Source organism: Aedes aegypti, chromosome 3, assembly GCF_002204515.2.
Source record: "Aedes aegypti strain LVP_AGWG chromosome 3, AaegL5.0 Primary Assembly, whole genome shotgun sequence".
Classification (NCBI taxonomy): domain Eukaryota; kingdom Metazoa; phylum Arthropoda; class Insecta; order Diptera; family Culicidae; genus Aedes; species Aedes aegypti.
The window spans coordinates 212,426,635-212,448,079 of record NC_035109.1 but is presented as its reverse complement, the minus strand read 5'-3'; the positions used below and the strand labels follow the sequence as shown (position 1 = coordinate 212,448,079).

Genomic DNA, 21,445 nt, shown 5'->3' with positions numbered 1-21,445 from the left:
TTCCATACAAAAAGCGTTACGGACGGGGGGGAGGGGGTCAAAAATTTGCAATTTTAGCGTTACGTAATAAATGGATGCTGCCCTATGAGTATTTTCTGGCAAGTTTTTTGGCGTATCATCCGAATGGCTTCGAAAAAGATATAGATAATTTTTTCAGAAAAGCAATTATTTTATAGTTAATACTGAGTATACCCTATTAGGCATAAAGACGTCGAGCATAAGGACGTTAGGCATAAGCATGTTAGACATAATGGACGTAAGGCATACATACATTAGGCATAAGGGATGTTAGGAATAAAATACGCTAGCCATAATGGACGTTTGACATAAAATAGCTTGCGTGTGTGCCATTCAAAATTATTTTCATATCGAAAATGATTCCGGTCCATTTAACAATTCCATTACGTTGATGGGATGGGTGGATGTCCTTAAGATGTAACAGCACATAAAAAATAGTGAAAAATTCACACAAAAGGCGTTACGAGGTTATTGATTAATTATAAATTACTATTTTTGGTGTTACGAAATTTGACAATGATTCCATTATCGCAACATATGGAAGAAGATTGTTGTCATGATCATTGTTATTATTCTAAAGTCCAGCTCAATCAATTATCGTAAGTATCCATTTATATTTGCGATATGCAAGTGTTATTTATTTCTAGAGATGTTTATTTTGGTGAGTATATGATTGCGTTAATTTAAAAAAAGGGAAATCTTCCATATAATTTCTAGTACTTATATTGTAAATGATTAACTTGAAGACAATAATCTAGAGTCAAGTCAAATATTCATGTTATGATAGGTGACATTATCTCAATGGTAATATTATGCTAGTGTGGCTCCAAGAAGAGCGTTACATTCCCACTCCTTGTCTGCTCATCAATTTAATGTAGTAAAAACAGTTCTTTTGCCTCTTCTGTCAACAATTTTCGATGATTTCCAAACAATTTTGATTAGCCACATATATAAGCATTTCCGAAAGCAATTTGAAAATATTTGAAACTCGTCGAGTTTGAAAAGTAAAATTAGAACAGCCTTGTTACTTTGCGGCAAATTCTATACTAATTCACTTTGTAATTTCAATATAAATTTTAAGAATAAAAATAATAAGAAATGAACTACACTAGAAAACTAAAAAACTTTAAAAAAACTTCAATTCAAAAAACTAATAATTTGCTGAACTATTTACATTTAAGCCCTCTCAGGGTCTATCCGGGAGAATCACTGGGGCGGACTCACTTCCCACACTTGTGTCGCGAATTCATTTTTCACAATTTAAGAGGTGGCGGATAGGGAATTGCCCGTTAAATAATTATAAACTAACACTAAAATTCAATTTCAATACACTGGTTAATTTTATTATTTATTGGATATGGGGATTTTTAAGGGTTAGGAAAGGGATATATTGCACCTTAATTTCACCTGAAGGCGGCGGTTGCTGGCAAAACGGTGAACCTATCGGTTTTTGGGTTTCGGCCTTGGGTAGTCGACGTAAAGGTTGCTTCCACTTTGTGTCGTCTTGGCATCTCCAGAGGGGTGTCTCTCACGCAGGATTGTGCCTTTCTCCTAGTCCGGCTTAAAGTGACCGGGAACGTACTAATCACGGGTGATAACAGGTCACTTCACCTTAGCACTCACGGCGCGTTGTTCCTGAGAAATAAATTGATTCTTGGTTTGAAACCGCGGAACACATTTACTGTTGGAATTTTTGTTACCAAAAGAGCCCTTCGTCTACTCAAGCATCCCTTTTTATTTGGATTCATGACCAAGCAGAATCCTTGTCGGCATGACGTCATTCTATATTTTTCTCTGCGCAGTTGTCATTCTGCAGAGAGGTGCTGACGGGCAAAGGATAAAAGGAGTGGATTTGCTATGATACCAAGGGGATTTTTGACAGTAGGATAAGATTTAAATTTGAATTTGAAATTATATGAAGATGTTTTGTTATTTATTTACATTATAATTTAGAGAGCTTTGAATCGAAGGAAAGGAAATTCAGGAATTTTCATTTACTTATTTACAATTTTATTTTGAGGAATCTTACTGTTAGAGAATAATTATTTACAAATATACAAGTAATTACAATATTATAAAAATATAAACCTAGTACAAATATTTACAAAAAAAAGAAAGAAAAAAAAATACAACAAAAAGAAAAGAAAAAATACAAAAAGCAAATACAAGATTGTGACCTATCACATAGGTAACAGCCTATGATTTAAAAAAAATGTGTGATGGAAGTATTAAGAGCAATAATGACATTAAATACTGAATAAGAACAGTTTAATTATAAAAGAAGAAAAATCTGCTGATTAAAAAATTAGCAGCACTAAATCCAATAATTTTGTCGACAGTATAACTGTCAACTGTTCAATTTAAAGAAGGGATAATCTCTTATGAGAAATGAGAAAGCGACAGTTACGTTGTTCTTATTCTTGGCATTATGCCTCAACCAAATTTATGTTACTGGAGAACAATTCCTGGAATGCCAAGACCTGAAGGATCTTGACCAAGCATTCCCCTGACTTCTGGTCAAGCCACGGAAGCCGTCTGGGGTGGGCTACACCCGCCTCTTTTCTCAGGGTCGGCTTAGACAACGGAGAGACACGCAGGCCGATCAGAAAGCTCAACAACTACAACAGTCTTCAATTTTAAACACTTTATTCTTTCTACTTACTCTACTGATGAGGTGTGTGTCTGTGTGTGGGGTGGTATTGTTGGCCGGCCGGCTTAGATGATCGGGAACCGCTGGATGACGAACTGGATACCGACGTGTGTCCTATTGGAATTCTCAGCGCCGCCTTGACGCTCGGATGTGAGATGACTAACGGCTACAATCGTATTTCGGAAGCCACGATGCCTCCACGTGCTTGGCAATCTATCCGACGGTACTAGAGGACCGACGGGTGCTCAACGCTTTACAGCGGAGTCTATAACTTAATGGGTCCTAATTGAGGGGAATGAGGACAAACTTAGCACATTCGCGTAAGGGTAAGATTATTGGGTTTACCTGATTCAAACGGGGGTTCTTTGTGGTTTTATATAACTCTTCCACTTTGTTCAGATAACTACAACTACTAATTTTAACTGGTCTCTATTAATTGGTTTCGAACTGACTTCGTTCACTGTCCGTGTGGAAAAGACCTTCTAGTTGGCTCTGACCCAATAATTACCCTTGATTTTCCCTTTTTTTAGGTATTGTCTCCCTCATTTTCGACATATCTTCTTTTTAATCCGATCCAGTTGGTATGATTTGTATGTGAAGTGTACCTAGTGTTTAACAAACTGTGTTCTGTGTTATTTAATTTGACCGTTTCTTAGGAGTGTTTTATTTATTTGCATGCCTATCTTATAATTATATTTGAAAGGGTTATTTTATTCATATTTTGGAATCTAGTACTACAAATCTAACATCGAGAATTGTTCTTATTGGAAATTGAGGCAAAAGAATGTGATTTATGCAATAGTGATTATTGTTTTATAGCATGTATATATGCAGCGGTACATCCTGTTCACACTGAACAGCAGTATAGACCTCCATTGCTTCTGCTCTTTTCTCTGATCAGTGGTGATGCTATAGGGTAAACCATCCAATTGGTAACAGTTATTGGCTTAGTGTTCTAGGAGCACTTCCACAGATATTAATCAAAAGTTTGCTTTGTCAAAGTCAAGGATCCTGGATCAACTTGGAACCGAACTAAAACACCTTCAGCATGACTTTACTCTATAGTCACAAAAGTTACCACAAAGCTAATGAAGCATTTACAGCATTTTCATGCTGATCGTTTAATCAAGTTTTGTCCTAGAAATTGACCTCAAAGGATTCATAACTATGGGACGACTGCAAGGCAATCGCATTTCAAAGGACACACATTTGATCTTTGAAGTTCTTCGCAATTACCAAAAAAGTCAGCTAACTTTTCGCACAAATAATTTCAATTTTCATTTTGGAAATTATGCCTATCGTCCATTATACCTAATGTCCATTATGCCAATCATCCATTATGCCAAACATCCATTATGCCAAACATCCATTATGCCAAACGTCCATATGCCTAACGTCCTTATATCTAACGTATTTATGCCAAACGTCGTGCACCCGTTAATACTCATACCCGCTGAATAGCAGCTTCTCCAGATCTTCCGAGAAATACGATATTTTTTTAACCCGTACAGGCCTGAGTGAAAGAAAAATTACTAAAACTCTCACAGCTCATCGAGTACTTAACGGATTTAAATTATTTTTTGTCAGTATACTGGCACACTAGACTGATGCAAATTTTGGAGCTTTTGCTCCCCTATGCTTAAACGATGTCAATTATGATGAAAATGATCCTCCCAAAATTTGAAGTGATCCGGAAGAAATTTGGTTGTGCACACGCTAGTTTACAGTTTCTTTTATTTGTGTTGTTTCCAAATATTCCAAATATACGGCGCTCTCATCTTTGAACGGAAAATCCCTCAAATTTCACCATAAAATTATCGAATCTTTTACATCTATAGTTCTCAAATTTAAAATTTAAAAACGCCTTCGAAATTGCTGCTGTTTGGAAAATTAGTTATATTCGGATTTTAGACAAAAAGGAACTTACAGGAAAATTGTGAAAATTTCAAAATATCTTGATTTTGAATCTTCAGGATATAGTCACCCTAAACGTACCGGTAGTTCACGGTGTATTTTTGACATTTCACGTTTTCCTGAACTCTTTTTCGAGCGTGTTCTGATCATCTCATATTATGACAATAAATATAATGCATAATTCAATAAACCCAAGTTAATTTGAAACTGTTTAATTAAAAATATGCATTGTGGAAACAACTAGCCATCGTGAAACTTATGTCAGTCTATTAGTCAGTTATTGTTCCGCTATTTTTTTTATCCGGTCTATCATAACGTCGACTAAAGACTAAAGACAAAAAAATAACGTCGACTAGCAAAGTTTTTATGTAATAATTGGAAATTGCTGTTAAAACAGATTAGTTTGTTAGCATATCAAAAGTTTTCATTACCTACCACCTCTCTTTTGATAGTGATGCTGATCCAAACTTTGCCTGACAGTAATTAAACTTACGCTAGTTAACTTCTCTGCTTCCTTCTTTAAAAACTATTTATTTTCTTTTCCTTCCGTTTCCTCTATTATTGGACTTATACCTTAGGCGTTGATGAACTTCTGGTGGAAGATGGTGAACATTATCTCTACTGGTATAAAAAACTTTAAAACGCTTTTCCGAAGCTCACCTCAGTAGGATAGCCTTGCAGCAAAGCGCAATACGCGGAAGAATGTGTTTATAACGAAGCAAAAAATGGACTCAATCTAAGACAAACACGTGGAGGCGAGTGAAATTATATCACTAGAAGGCGACAGAGATGGAGACGCTGGATGTCGTACTCGAGAGCTGAGAACCGACAGGCTAATACAAAAAGGTGAGACAAACAAATGGTGTTAGGGAACATAAAGTCGAGATAAGCACGAATGGTAGAAGAATGAGTAAAAAACGGAGAAAAATTATCATTAACAGAAGTGTCTGGTAGCAAATTTATAAGAAAACACCTGCTTCCTATCTTTACATAAAGGGAAACAACTTTATATAATCAGACGTAAGGTCTGAGTAAGAGTTAACTAAACTCTTTAACCCCTTAGTCTGCTGAAGCAACTAACTACAATGCATGAAATACATAGATGTATTTGTTAAATAGGTAGACATATTCAAACATATGCCGTCGTTCGAGGTGAGAATGGGTTAAAAATACGATTTATCTATTTGATTGTTTAGTAATTTAACCTCAATAATCAACTGAGCTTGAGCATTTGTTTTTGTAAAAGAAAATTGCCCACTGTCATCCTTTTAAGAGGGTGATCGATTGAAATTCGGTCAATGGAACAGGGAATGCTTCAAAATAGCAACAACACAGAACCAATCTATCGTTCCCTAAAACCCATTGTCACTTTAACGACGGTAGCCTGCGACTTTTTAATTTAGGCTATTCACAAAAAGAAAATCTCATTCAACAGCTTAAACAAACCTATTAAGAGCTTACCAGTTTCGTGTGTGCTACCAGAATTTTTAAGTTGTAGTCAGTTGGAAATATGTTACACTAGAAGATAGAACTATGTAGCTGAGACCCAAGTACTCAAGTAATGTTGCTCAAAGTTTAATTTTAAGAAATATATTTGCAATTAATATGTTAACTCAATTATAAAAATATCCTGCATTATTGATAACAGTCTAAAACTACCAAAGTAACACATTAAACCCCGTGACCGACATGTAGTTAAACAAACGATTGCATATTTTTCTCCAGTTTGATTTTTTTCAGCGTAATTCGAATCGGAGAATATTTTGCTATGAACTGATTACACCAGGCAACAGTGTAAAAATATCAAAAAACATTCTTTTAAATAATTTGGATTTACATGACGCGTTCAGAATGGCAAGGAAAATTTAAAAAGCAAAGTGCAACAGTTCAATCCAATTTGAAACCGTAATACATATGGTGATTTGCTTGCATAATTAATCACCTAAACATCAAAAGCTTCTATTTTATGTTTAGAATACTGCGCTGATCAATCCCATCGTTTGTGCACATGCTATACAAAGCAACTGGCATAATAGGAAAAATATGATGAATATGCAAATAAAGTCAAAATGTGATCAAAGGACATTTATTTTAAAGCATCAATATGGACAATAATTTATGCAGTATATCAAGGAACTCCAACATCCACATTAACACGTGCGCCAGCGGGAAAACGGAAACTAATAAAAAACGGGTTGCATTGTGGCTTCCCAGACACAATTGTACTGAGCAGTCAGTCACACTAAACTGAACATAATAATAATCAGCATTAGTCGGGTAATGACATATGTGGAGTAGTATGTTATAAAATGCTATTGAATAATCCGATTATGCATACATTTTATTTCAAAGATCATTATTTCATCTCTGCTTTATACAAATAGATACAATAATTACTATATCCATACCTATCAATGCTCAGACTAATTTATCAAATGTTGCACGATACACCCAAAGACGACATACGTCGTTTTTCAACAGTACAGTACATTTCACGAAAAAAAAGGTTTTTAGTTGTATTTAAAGCGATCGGTCGTTCTACGACCTCTTGTAAAATGAACAATCTTTCGTTTTATACGTTGCATTTATCGAAAAGTCTGCTACTGCTAACGTGGAATAAATGATATACACTTAACTATGTAACTACGAACACAAAATGTATTTCCACCACCTACTAAGCTAACACAAAATAATAAATAAAAAAATGAAATTTCTTGTGGATCAAAGTAATAAAAGCAAATAACAAATTTTCATTTTATGAACTATTAGTTGTTCACATGTAAGTCAACTGTGACAGAGTAGAAACGGTACCACACAAATATTTATCAGATGAATTGATTTATTGGTATGACAATTATATACAATATATAGCTTAGAATATTAAAATAAAAAAAAATTAGACAACAAAATCTGTTAATCTTCATTTGAATATATCCGAAATGCATTCCGGCTGTATTGGTTCTGGGTTAATATAGTTTTCTGAAGTAAATTCGAATGAAGTCTTAAAGCAATGCTAACAATTTTGGCATATCATTCAATATCAATGCCCTGGTGCGCTACAGTACTTTTCCAAGGGCACCGCAAATTAATTTGAAACTCGTAGGGGCAATGGGTGCAATATGAGCCACCCTGGATTTGACCACAAAAACAGTGTTTTAATGTCTAGTGTCATTCTGATCTGCTAAAGGATGCTTCAAATAGCCACCACAATAAAAACCATAAGAAAATTTGTTTCAACACTCGAAATATTCACAAAAATGTTCGAATTTGTCCTTTGTCATAAAAAGCTTATAATTTTGGCAGTTTTCAATTAAGCTTATAAGACAATTATATTTATTATTCTGGCAAGTTTTACTAATCAATTGAAACTTCAAATAATACTAAATAATTCATGCGCGAAACTAGATTTGTTCGTATACAACATTATTAGAAAACATAATACTATTTAAAAAGTGAAGGGGTGGGGCAAAATAAGCCACATTCAAAGCTAGAAAAACGATATTTTGAACACAAAAAATCATTGACAAAATATACTAAATTTTTTGTTTACTGCATAGTCATCTTGGTGCACCATTCCATTTTTCCATACTTTGCTAGAACATAGATTGATCCTAATGTTGCAATTTAATGCTAGAACTACATAGTTGGATTACTATGTCTTATGTAATTATCAAAAATATGCCGCTAGAATTATAGCTTCCAGCAAAGCTACTAAAATTTTCTTTCCAATATTGTACAGTTTATCATTAGCTATTCTCTATCTGATTTTAAATAAAAAAATATGCGATTAAATGAAGTAGCCGTTGGGTGGCTCATAATGTGCCATACACACTTAAATTATTTTACGGATTCGTGTGAAATCTCAATAGCTGAACAGTTCGGTCAAATAAATTAACGGAGTACGGTAAATTTTTACAGTATCCGGTAAAAAATCACCGGAATCCGTTAAATTTCGACGAAGTTACGGTGTTTTACAAAAATAGTCGATTACCAATCATATGTGATAAACCTGATTGTCACACGATTTAAATTGTATTCAAAATCCATTTTTTAATAAATTTTTAAGCTAAGTATCCTGTTCCTCTCAACAAAAGTAATAATTTCTATAGCAGAATTGGTGAAGAAATTTTCTACAGTGAGCTCTCTATCAAATTACATGTTTTTCAACTGCATACTGCGATCAATGAAAAATGTTTTTCTTGAGCATTTTTGGCAGGAAATTTCCCACGCAACAAGATAAGCGATTACCGATTACTTTTCTTTTCTGGTGCATACCTCATTACCGTGACATATCAATTACCTAAAGCCATTTTTTTCGTGAAATTAGGTGATGAGACCTGAGAAGACTTTTTTTATAATATTTTATAGTATGTAGTTGTTGTTTTTGCTGCAAGCTTACTGTTGCGTCCACCGCAATAGAATGCGCGACAAACCCCCAACAAAATTTGTAACTGCACTACACTAAATCACCTGCGTCAGATCTCACACTCTACACATGCACTCAATATCTCCCTAAGAGTACCCACTAGCATCCCATCGATCGTTCAATCGCATAACGATCAGAATCAGTTAGTTAATATCGCACTTCTGACCCGTTCGGTTCAATATGGAAAGTATTGTAATTTTCTGTAGACAAAAATAATTGTAAGCGGTTAGTTTTTAGACGTAAAGAAAACTGAAAGAATGTAGGGGAACTTACGTATTCTCGGCAGTCTAAGCCGATGCCGCGCTTTTTTATAATATTCTCGGACATCAGCAGATGAATTCCGTGTTTGTCTGTTAACATTAATGCGTTGCTCAATCCTCTATCGATTCACACCGACAGACTTGTCAAAATGCTTTTGGAAACGTTTTTACAATGCTGCGAACATCTCTTGTCAGTGTGACTATTGCACTATGGTCCAGGAATCAGTTTTACGCGGAAAGATGCATTTTGAGCTTTAGAATGAAACATTAGACAAAAACGGTCTTCTACAAAGTTGTTTGTATTAGTTGAGCCCTTCGTTTGGTTTTATTGAAAATTAGGGTGGACCACATTTTCATAGAAATTGTGTAACTAACTTTCTTATTTGTAGAAAGTATATTATACATGCTTCAGCAAAGTTGTAGACCATTCAATTTCAAGCAACTTTGCCAAAAAAAGTTTTTTTGTATCTTTGAAATTGACCGATTTAGAGCTTTTTTCCTGCAGTGACATAGGGTGGTCCGAACAAAACTGGTTTTCTGGCTCTAGAGTTTTCAATTCAAATTTCTCATCAAAGTAGTCTATGAAACACTTTTAGAGCTTTGAAAAATACGTAATTTGGTGAGTGAAGAAACTCGCTATCTCCTTCCGTTTAGGAGTTATTGTTGTTTTTCTCTCAAAAACATGCCTACTTTGATTGTGAATATCTCTGATTGGGGCAAATATAAAAAATATCTTTTGACGGCATTCAAAAGACAAAATAAAATTGTATATTATATCAAAAAATTACAGATGTGTTATTTTTGTAACTCTAATAAAACGTCTTGAAAGTCAAATATTTTTTATCACAAAAACTTTAATAACTTTTGAATTAAAATAGATATCAACAATCTTTTTGCATGAAAATTTGCGTTTTGTGAAGTTCTAAAAGTCGTTCATAGACGACTTTGACGAGAAAATAATATTAAAAAATCTAGAGTTGAAAAACTTATTTTTGTTGGACCACCCTGCGATGATTAGGAAAAAATGCTCTAGATTGGTCAAATTTTGAGCTACAGAAAAACTTTTTTTGGCAAAGTTGATCAAAATTTCAAGTTCTACCGCTTTGCCTAAGAGCATATACCAGTATTTTTGCAAATAAAAAAGTTGGTTATATGATATGTGTGATATTGTGGACCACCCTAGTTTCAAATGACACAGTATGAAAGCTTACATTTTTAGAAACAATTTTGTAGAAGATCATTTTTGTCTAAAATTTAATTTTCATGCTCAAAATGCAAAATAATAAAGAAATACATACTATGAAAATCTTCAAAATAGTTTTAGAGCCCTATCTTTCTTATTTCAGATTTCTCGTCAAAGCGGTTTATGAACGACTTTAAGAACTTAGCAAAACGCAAATTTCCATGCAAAAATATTGATGATATCTATTTTAGTTCAAAAGTTATTAAAGTTTTTCTGCTTAAAATCCTTTGTTTTTCAAGGCATTTTATTAAAGTTACAGAAATAACACATCTGTAATTTTTTGATATAATATACAATTTTATTTTGTCTTTTAAATGCCGTCAAAAGATATTTTTTATATTTGCCCCAATCAGAGATATTCACAATCAAAGTAGGCATGTTTTTGAGAGAAAAACAACAATAACTCCTAAACGGAAGGAGATAGCGAGTTTCTTCACTCACCAAATTACGTATTTTTCAAAGCTCTAAAAGTGTTTCATAGACTACTTTGATGAGAAATTTGAATTGAAAACTCTAGAGCCAGAAAACCAGTTTTGTTCGGACCACCCTATGTCACTGCAGGAAAAAAGCTCTAAATCGGTCAATTTAAGAGATACAAAAAAACTTTTTTTGGCAAAGTTGCTTGAAATTGAATGGTTTACAACTTTGCTGAAGCATGTATAATATAATTTCTACAAATAAGAAAGTTAGTTACACAATTTCAATGAAAATGTGGTCCACCCTAATTTTCAATAACACCAAACAAAGGGCTTAAATAATACAAACAACTTTGTAGAAGACCGTTTTTGTCTAATGTTTCATTCTAAAGCTCAAAATGCATCTTTCCGCGTAAAACTGATTCCTGGACCACTGTGTATTGTCGGCAGCCTCATTCTGTTCGGCAACTTTCCCATAACAACTGCTGGTGAATCACTTCGGCAGCTCCAAATCAGTCGCATTTTGAGGCGTGTTCATTTGAATTGATGACATCTCTGGTGGTATTGTTTGTTCAGTCTCGGAAATCTCGTCAGTGGGAAGCGGACAGAACCAAGAATCATCTGAATGGTTTCAATGACGTGTTTTGATAGAATAAAACTGTGAATTTGGCGTTTGAAATTTGGTTGCCGATAATAATTGAATGGTGCCGAAGCCGTAAGTCTCTCTATGGAAATATGAAGCAAAAAAAATAATATTTAAAAAAGAAATATACACCGTTGTAGAAAGTTGACGACGTGAAGTTCAGTTTTCTCTCGACCGAAAACCCCACAGTGCAGTGCTTCCCCCCAGTGAACCAGTGACCTATCCCGGGATGTTCCGCTCCGCCGTTGTAGGCAAAGGACCTGTCGACGAGGGTTCCCTTGCGTGGACACCTACTTTACAATTGAACTTGGTGCAAATCTTCAAAATATGGGCGATAGCAAAAATAAAAAGAATTAAAACATATTTGATACATTTTTAAAATTGTGTATATGGACAAGTTTTTGCAAGAAAGAAAGGTAGTAAGCTAATTTTTAAGTTATAGAAAATATTTTGAAAATATAACTATTTTCTTTGAACGAAATATTGTAAATATTTTTTCTTAGTTTTGACAAAGTTTCAAGCAATTCTACATTTCTAATAATCACGTTTTATATTTTTTCCAAAAGACAATCATTGTGAATGATACACATCTACGTTTTTCAATATCCACTTCTGAAGCTTTTGTGAAGGTATAGAGCAGTTCTTTCCAAACTGTGCGCCGCGGCGCCCTGGAACAAACATGAAAATATAATCCTAATTTTGATAAACCTTCAAAAATTCACTCGTTGATTTGTAAGAAAAGGAAAAGTAACACGGTCAAATATCTGTACCAAAACTTATAGGTTTCATCATTTTTTTAATCAATCGTTGCAGATGATAGCTTCCCAAACGAAATTGTCTTTTTTTAAGTTTTATCATTATATCGGAGCAACCTATTTCATAGCGGTTATTCAGATACTAATTTCTGAGAAAATAAGATCATCAAAGCATTTTTCTGGTTAAACAAAGTGCGCCTCACAGTTGCTAATATCGGCTTTGTTACAAACAGTGACTCAAACTCATTTTCGTGGGGCACTTTCACATCAAGTAGGTTCAATAGGGGGATGTGGGGCAAGATGAGCACCCGGGGCAAGATGGGCACCCCAAGTTTGTGTCGTTCCTATTGATTTTTTTTTCAAAAAGTTGTTTGGGGTTCTGATGAATACTATTAAATTGATATGATGGCCATAAATTTCTGCTGAAAAATCAACAGCACAACATAAATATTGTCAAAAATACATAGAAGTCCAAAAATTTACTTTTTCATATAATATTTGTTCATTTAAAAGTAATATTTTTGTTGGGTAAACAAATTAACTCATAAGTTTTTGGCCGTATAGTTATAGAATAATCTTCTATGGATAATCAGGAGCAAAACTTTTATCAAATTTAAAAAATATTTCAATTGTTTTGATTATATTAATAAATTTACACCCTTGGGGCAAGATGAGCACCATGTTCAAAATTAAGTAAAAGTGTGATATTATAGAACCACATTTATCTGTGGGCTTGACTTACGGTATCCTCTTTGTACAAAACAATTTTTCTAAAAAATATATAAACAAACAACAAATTTAATCTTGTTGTAAGTAAAATCGTAGCAATTTATTTAAAGTTGTTTGTTTTTTGATAAAAATTTTAAAAACTAAGCTAGTTGAAGATAAATACCATCAGATATTAAAGATAATGTCTTGGGATATTCCCAGCATTGAAAAATAATGGTTTTCTTTAGTAAGTTGCATCTTTTTATGGGGGTGCCCATCTTGCCCCGCAGTTTTTTTGATCGATGATAAAAAAGCTATTTTTTAACGTGTTATTTGGAAAACTATTTATCACTTTTTAAAACTTTTAATGGTTGGAGGTCAAAGTAATAATTTAAAAGATAAGGATGGTTACCAATTTTACCAAAATAAGAACGTTTAAGTAGGCTTAAATCGTGCTTATCCTTAGGGTGCTCATCTTGCCCCGCCTGACCCTACTATTAAATGATTTTCGGACTTCGATATACTTTATCAATTACGAAGGTCGTAGGTGTCATCTGTTGCTCGAAAATCATAAACTCTATTTATTCGATATAATCTTTGGAATAATGGAAAAGTATTGAATTTGTGTTTAAAATTAAGCCAATCCCATATTCGTACACCTAACAATAATTTGAATAAGCTTCTGACCAACAAGCTGTAATTCCTTCAACGCTCCAGTTGGACATAGACTAATACAACAAATGGAGCAAATCAATCTTGCCATAAATCAACAGTTAGACAACGCATCCATACCGATTGCCTCCTTCGTAGGAATCACTATGTTACAAATTAATATACGTGGTATCAACAGCTACGAAAAGTTAGACTCGCTATGTATTTTTCTACGAAACATAAGTTCAACAATCGACGTCTTGGTAATAGGAGAAACGTGGATCAAACAAGGCAGATCAAATTTTTATAACATTCCTGGTTATAACAGTACCTATTCTTGTCGCAACAACTCATCCGGTGGCCTAGCTATATTTGTTCGAGATGGTTTAAACTTCCATGTTAAGAATAACTCTACGGATAACGGGTATCATCATATAGCAGTTGAATTACTGTCTAGTGTACGTATTATCGTACATGGCATCTATCGTCCTCCTGGCTATGATGTTAATCACTTTGTTAGTAATTTGGAAAATATTCTATCTTCGGTGGATTCCAAATGTCCCTGCTTCATACTGGGGGATATGAACGTAGCAGTCAATGATGTGGAGTCTCTGGGGACACAGAGATACCTACAACTATTATCATCTTATGATATGATCGTTACAAACACGCACATGACACGTCCTGCCAGCAATAACCTGCTCGATCATGTTATTACTCAAGCCAACCACTCCGAATTTGTCAAAAACTTCACAATTGACTGTAATCTGAGCGACCACTGCTACATTCTGACTCAGTTTAGTACCAAAATACACAAGACTAGCAAAACGCTGAACAAAAGAATGGTGAATCATCGGTTAGTCAACTCCAACTTTCAAATGTTTCTCCAATCATTCGATTTCAACTCATTGAATCCCAATGATCGTATATCGCTTATTACTGATCATTATGCGCATCTGGTAAATCGTTTCTCGTCTACAGTATCAGTTAATGTCAAAGTTAAAACCACTACCTGTCCTTGGTACAACTTCGACATTTGGAAACTAAGCAAAATCTCGAACAATTTGTTTCAAAGATGGAAAAGAGATAGGCTGAATCCACAACTACGAAGCCTTTTAGATCACGCAAACAAAATGTTAGCTAAAGCCAAACATCGAGCCAAATCAGCTTATTACCAACGAATCTTTTCCTCTAGCAACCCTAAGCAACTATGGAGTAAAATAAACGAACTTATCGGAAATACTTCAAGCAAAGAAAAAAAACCCGTTTTAGAAACCCAGGGCGTCGAAACCACCAACCCAAATGACATTGGACGCATCTTCAACAACTTCTTTTCTTCCATCGGGGGAAGTCTCGCTAGCAGCTTGGTTTCAGATGGAAACATCAATAAGTTCAACACGATGACAATATCTAACAGAACAATGTTCCTTCGACCAACATCGCAAGTGGAAGTTTCTACCATAATATCTGGGCTAGATGTGTCAAAAGCTACTGGAATAGACGGTTTCTCGGTTATGGCATTGAAACAAAATGGCGTAGTGTTGTCCACTATAATATGCAATTGCTTCAACGACAGTATTTCTATGGGAATCTATCCAGATTGTCTCAAAAAGGCGCTTGTATTTCCAGTTTTCAAAGGAGGAAATGCAAAAAATCCAACAAACTATCGACCAATTTCTGTTCTACCGTCCATCAACAAAGTTTTCGAGAAGCTGTTATCGATGCGTTTGAATAGCTTCATGGATGCCACAGGATTGCTCTATCAGCGCCAGTTTGGTTTTCGTCAAGGATCGTCAACGGAAGTAGCAGTATTGGAATTGGCTGATGATATTGCTAGTTCAATAGATCGTAAACTGTCTGCCGGAGTCGTCTTTTTAGATCTTTCAAAGGCTTTCGATGCGATAAATCATCACATTCTTCTCCAGAAGCTAGATGCGTATGGTATTCGAGGAGCCGCAAATGATTATCTTCGCAGCTATTTGACTAACCGCCAACAACAAGTTGTAGTATCTGGAATAAGAAGCACCACCTGTTCCATTAGTTGCGGTGTCCCACAAGGCAGCAATCTTGGGCCATTGTTGTTCTTGATATACGTCAATGATATAGCAAAGCTGGAATTAAAAGGAAAACTAAGACTGTTTGCGGACGACACAGCGATATCTTACGAAGCAACCAATGTATACGAGTTGAGCGGGGATATGTCAACTGATCTACATATAGTTACCAGTTATCTGGAAAACAACCTATTAGCGCTTAACTTACAAAAAACCAAAACGATGCTATTTGGAGCTAAGGATACTCAGGGGCATCCAGTTTTGACTATTAATGGAGTCGTTATTGAAGAAGTAGACCAATTCAAATATCTGGGTGTGCTAATTGATAGCCAGTTGAAGTGGGACGCCCATATACGTGAAGTAGTTGCAAAGTGTTCATCATTATGTGGGATTCTTCGAAGGTTATCATCGTTTGTACCACAACAGGTTCTCTTGAAGATGTACTACGCCTTCATCCACAGCCGATACCAGTACGGTATATCTGCTTGGGGTTCAACGTACAATACGTACTTGAAGGAAATACAGATACAGCAGAATCGATGTATGAAAGCCATTTACAGATTGCCATATTTGCAGCCTACAAACACTCTGTACACTGAAATGGAGCACAATATTCTTCCGATAGCAGGACTTTACACAATGAGGGCAGGAATAATAATGTTCAAGATAGTTCACAACATAAACTTGCACCACAACTGGATTTTCAATACCGCTGCTCACCAATATAGGACCAGACAGGCTCATCTATTACAAAGAAGTGGATTCAGAACTGAGATAGGGAGGAGGAGATTTGAGAATATGGGGCCAAGAATATATAATCAATTACCAGAAAGTATAAAAAATTCTCATTCAATTAATATGTTTAGGAAATGTTTAAGAATTCACATTAAAAATAATATAAATTACTTTATAATACGCTAGAAGTTAGAATTCCACAGCTAGTTCGCTAGAAAATCATAACGACCCTTTAAAAGAACTATGGTTCATTAGGGATTGTGTATAATAGACTAAGTGTGAATCTATGTGAAATAAATGAATTGAATTGAAAAAAACAAAAATCAAACATACAACATTCAAAACTATTTTTTTTATGTGCTGATCATCTGGTTGTTCAATATCTTCATCACGTTGTTCGGATGTAGTAGATTATGTTTGAAAAAAATATAAGCGGACATACTTGAAACTTAGATAAATTTAAGAAAAATACCACTTTTTCAATGTTTTATGATAAATAAATGCACTAAGTCGAAAAATGTCGCAATTTTTTGTCAAGTTCACTTCTTTAACAATGATTACTACGAATGTTGAACGAGTTTCAAAAACTTATAATCAGTTTTAGAGTACTTACGAGTGGATATCGGTATCTCATACTTTACAATCTTGTTTAATATAACATTCATAAAAAATCTAAAACAAAAAAAGGTAAGTGGTAACGAATATACTTTTTTGGTTTGAATCCAACAACAAAAACAAAAGCTCTTGTTGTAATGATTGGGTTTTATAGCAAAAATCATTGAAAAACTGGTATTTATAATAATTTTACCTAAGTTCCATATATGACCGCTTATAAATTGTCCAAATGTACTCTACTACGTTTGAACAACGTAATATAGGACTTGAGCAATCCAATAGAGCGTTGAAATTCAGTTTTGAATGTTGTACGTTTAAATTTTGATAGGTGTACATATATGGGATTGGGTGAATTTTAGACACAAATTCAATACTTTTCTATTGATTAAAAGATGAATGTCAAAGAAAACATTCTATGACTGGTAAATAATAGATGACTCCTATAGCCATCAATATAGATAAAGCATTTCAAACTCAGTATATCATTTAATAATTTTAAATTAGTTTTTTTTTACTTACTTGATGTGACGTCAGTGTCCTGTACGAATTGGACCGCTATATTTGTTTGAAAAACCTTATCATATGAATAGGTTTTTACAATTAAAAGAGGTGGTAGATTATAATTTGAGATTTAAAAACACTTTCATCCACTTTGAACGGATATTTTTCGAATATTGAAAGAGTAAGGAAAATTATTACAAACCTATTTTTTCAAGTTTTTACAAAACTACTAGATAAAAGCATTTCTATCAGATCCTTTATGTACTCTGCGAAAGATTATCATTTGGATTGATACTTTTTCATGCTTGTAAACATTTTTCATTCCTCGATTTTTTTTTCAAATATTTGAAATTAAATATATCGGATTTTATCAATCTCATGTAAGGGAACTTTCGTGTTCCCGGCAGTCTAAGTCGATGCCGCGCTTCTTTTGTAATTTTCTCGGATATCAGCAGAAAAGTTACGTGTTTGTCTGTTTACATTTATGCGCTGCTCAATCCTCTATCGATTCATATTGACAGACTTGTTAAAATGTTTTTGGGAACGTTTTTACAACGCTGCAAACATCTCTTGTCAGTGTGACTATTGTCGGCTATCTCGTTTTCTTCGGCAACTTCCCCATAAGAACTGCAGGCGAATCTCTTCGGCAGCTTCAAATCAGCCGAGGAGCTTATTCATTTGAATTGATGACATTTCTTGCGAAATAGCGTTTGTATAGAAATCTCGTCAACGGGAAGCTGACAAAACAAAGAGTCATCTGAATGTTTTAATAGAATAAAACTGTGTATTTGGCGTTTAAAATTTGGTTGCCGAAACCGTAAGTCGCCCTACGAATTCCAATGTTTAAACTAGCGTTCGGTTGAAAGCAGCGTTGCCAACCTTCCAGATTTGTCTGGAATATTCCAGATTTTTGAGGCCCCATTTTACAAAAATCTGGAAGATCCAGATAAAATTTGAAATAAATTTGTAAGGTTTGGTAAATAATTTGTAAGGTTCTCCATGTACGATATACGTGATCCAGACTTTTCCAGACAAATTTTTAAAATCTTCCAGATTTTTGAAAAATTGACTTGGCAACCCTGGTTGAAAGTCTAATCAATGGACTTATCCACGGTCTTCTTTTATTGTCGACTTTCTTTTTCTTTTCCGCTGTAAATGCTGGCCATGTTTACATAAAATGACATCCGGACCAACATTTATTTTTTCTTTATAAGTATCATTCCAAACATTACATTCATTTCTTATATCTAGGTGTTCTGTGTTATTAGACAACACTATCATCCTAATTTGGTAAAACAAATTTAAGATTTTATTAACATTTTGTTAACAACATATAACATTTCATTTGCCGTAGCAGTTCAGATTTTTTACAGGTGAGTTGATTTCACCTGCTTATAAGAGAAAAAAAACGCTTCAAATATACTTAACCTAACTTAACCTAAACATATAACGCATTAATCGTGGCAATAGAAGATTGTAACGATTTTTGCCTGAAATTATTTATTATTTTATTTGACATTTGTTCCAATGTTTCAACATTGGATATTCTATGTAACTCATTGGTACTATACCAGGGAGGAAGCCTCAGAATCATTTTCAAAATTTTATTTTGAATTCTCTGCAGAGCTTTCTTCCTGGTATTACAACAGCTAGTCCATATTGGTACAGCATACAACATGGCTGGCCTGAAAATTTGTTTGAATATCAAAAGCTTGTTCTTAAGACAAAGTTTTGATTTTCTATTAATAAGGGGATAAAGACATTTTACATATTTATTACATTTGGCTTGAATGCCCTCAATGTGATTTTTGAAAGTTAAATTCTTATCAAGCATGAGCCCTAGATACTTAACTTCATCTGACCAATTTATTGGAATCCCTCTCATCGTGACAACATGTCTACTTGAAGGTTTCAAATAAAGAGCTTTTGGTTTATGTGGGAATATTATTAGTTGAGTTTTGGAAGCATTAGGAGAAATCTTCCATTTTTGCAAGTATGAAGAAAAAATATCCAAACTTTTTTGCAATCGACTACAGATAACACACAGGCTTCGACCTTTGGCGGAGAGGCCTGTGTCATCCGCAAACAAAGATTTTTGACATCCCTGAGGTAACTCAGGTAAGTCAGATGAGAAAATATTGTATAATATTGGTCCCAAAATGCTGCCTTGAGGAACACCAGCTCATACAGGAAGTCTTTCAGATCTGGAGTTCTGATAATTAACCTGAAGTGTACGATTTGACAGATAACTTTGAATTATTCTAACAATGTATGTTGGAAAATTAAAGTTTTTTAATTTTACAATCAAACCTTCATGCCGAACACTGTCGTATGCTTTTTCTATCTCTAGAAGAGCAAGACCAGTAGAATAGCCTTCAGATTTGTTGGAACGGATCAAATTTGTTACACGTAAAAGTTGATGAGTGGTCGAATGTCCATGGCGGAATCCGAACTGTTCATTGGCAAAAATTGAATTTTCGTTGATGTGGGCCATCATTCTGTTCAAAATAACCTTTTCAAAAAGTTTACTGATGGAGGAAAGCAAACTGATTGGACGATAGCTAGAAGCTTCTGCAGGATTTTTGTCTGGTTTTAAAATTGGAACAACCTTAGCATGTTTCCATTTATCAGGAAAATATGCTAACTGAAAACATTTGTTGAATATATCAACTAAAAATGATAAGCTACTTTCTGGAAGTTTCTTGATGAGGATGTAGAAAATTCCATCATCGCCAGGAGCTTTCATATTTTGAATTTTTTAATAATAGTTCTCACTTCTTCCAAATCAGTCTCCCAGGCATTTTCGAAAACGTTCTCTTGATTGAGAATATTTTCGAACTCCTGAGTAACTTCATTTTCAATTGGACTAGTAAGTCCTAAATTAAAATTGTGCGCACTTTCAAACTGCATAGCAAGTTTTTTAGCTTTTTCGCAATTAGTTAGTAATAATTTGTTTTCCTCTTTCAATGCCGGTATAGGCTTCTGAGGTTTTTTCAAGATTTTAGATAATTTCCAAAAGGGCTTAAAGTCAGGGTCCAATTGAGAAATTTTATTTTCAAAATTTTTGTTTCTTAATTGAGCAAAACGCTTTTTGATTTCTTTCTGCAAATCCTGCCATATAATTTTCATAGCAGGATCGCGAGTGCGTTGAAATTGCCTTCTCCTCACGTTTTTAAGACGGATCAAGAGTTTAAGATCATCGTCTATAATCACGGATTCAAATTTTACTTCACATTTTGGAATTGCAATGCTTCTGGCTTCAACAATGGAATTTGTTAAAGTTTCAAGAGCATTGTCAATATCAAGTTTAGTTTCTAAAGAAATGTTAACATCAAGATTAGAGTCAACATACGTTTTATATATATTCCAGTCGGCTCGTAAATAATTGAAAGTGGAGCTGATAGGATTGAGAATCGCTTCTTGGGATATTTGAAATGTAACAGGGACATGATCAGAATCAAAATCAGCATGAGTAACTAATTGGCTACAAAGATGACTAGAGTCGGTTAAGACCAAGTCAATCGTAGATGGATTTCTAGAAGAGGAAAAACGTGTAGGGCTGTCAGGGTATTGAATTGAGAAATATCCTGAAGAGCACTCATCAAATAAAATTCTGCCGTTGGAATTACTTTGAGAATTATTCCATGACCGATGTTTGGCATTAAAGTCACCAATGACAAAAAATTTTGACTTATTGCGAGTCAATTTTCGCAAGTCAGTTTGGAGCAAATTAACTTGCTGTCCAGAGCATTGAAAAGGCAAATAGGCAGCTATGAAAGTATATTTACCAAACTGTGTTTCAACAGAAACACCTAAAGTTTCAAAAACTTTAGTTTCAAATGATGAAAACAGTTGA

At 34.3% G+C, this 21,445-nt stretch overlaps 1 protein-coding gene across 1 annotated transcript in view; it reads left to right on the top strand.

The window, feature by feature from the left end:
• Positions 1–7,299, top strand: part of LOC5570008 (uncharacterized protein CG3556) — a 209,870-nt gene extending 202,571 nt beyond the window's left edge. The window contains exon 8 of the mRNA XM_021850353.1: positions 5,161–7,299. Coding sequence (XP_021706045.1) covers positions 5,161–5,222 — 62 coding nt within the window. The 3' untranslated portion in view covers positions 5,223–7,299. The remainder of the gene's footprint in view (positions 1–5,160) is intronic.
• Positions 7,300–21,445: the final 14,146 nt, after the last annotated feature.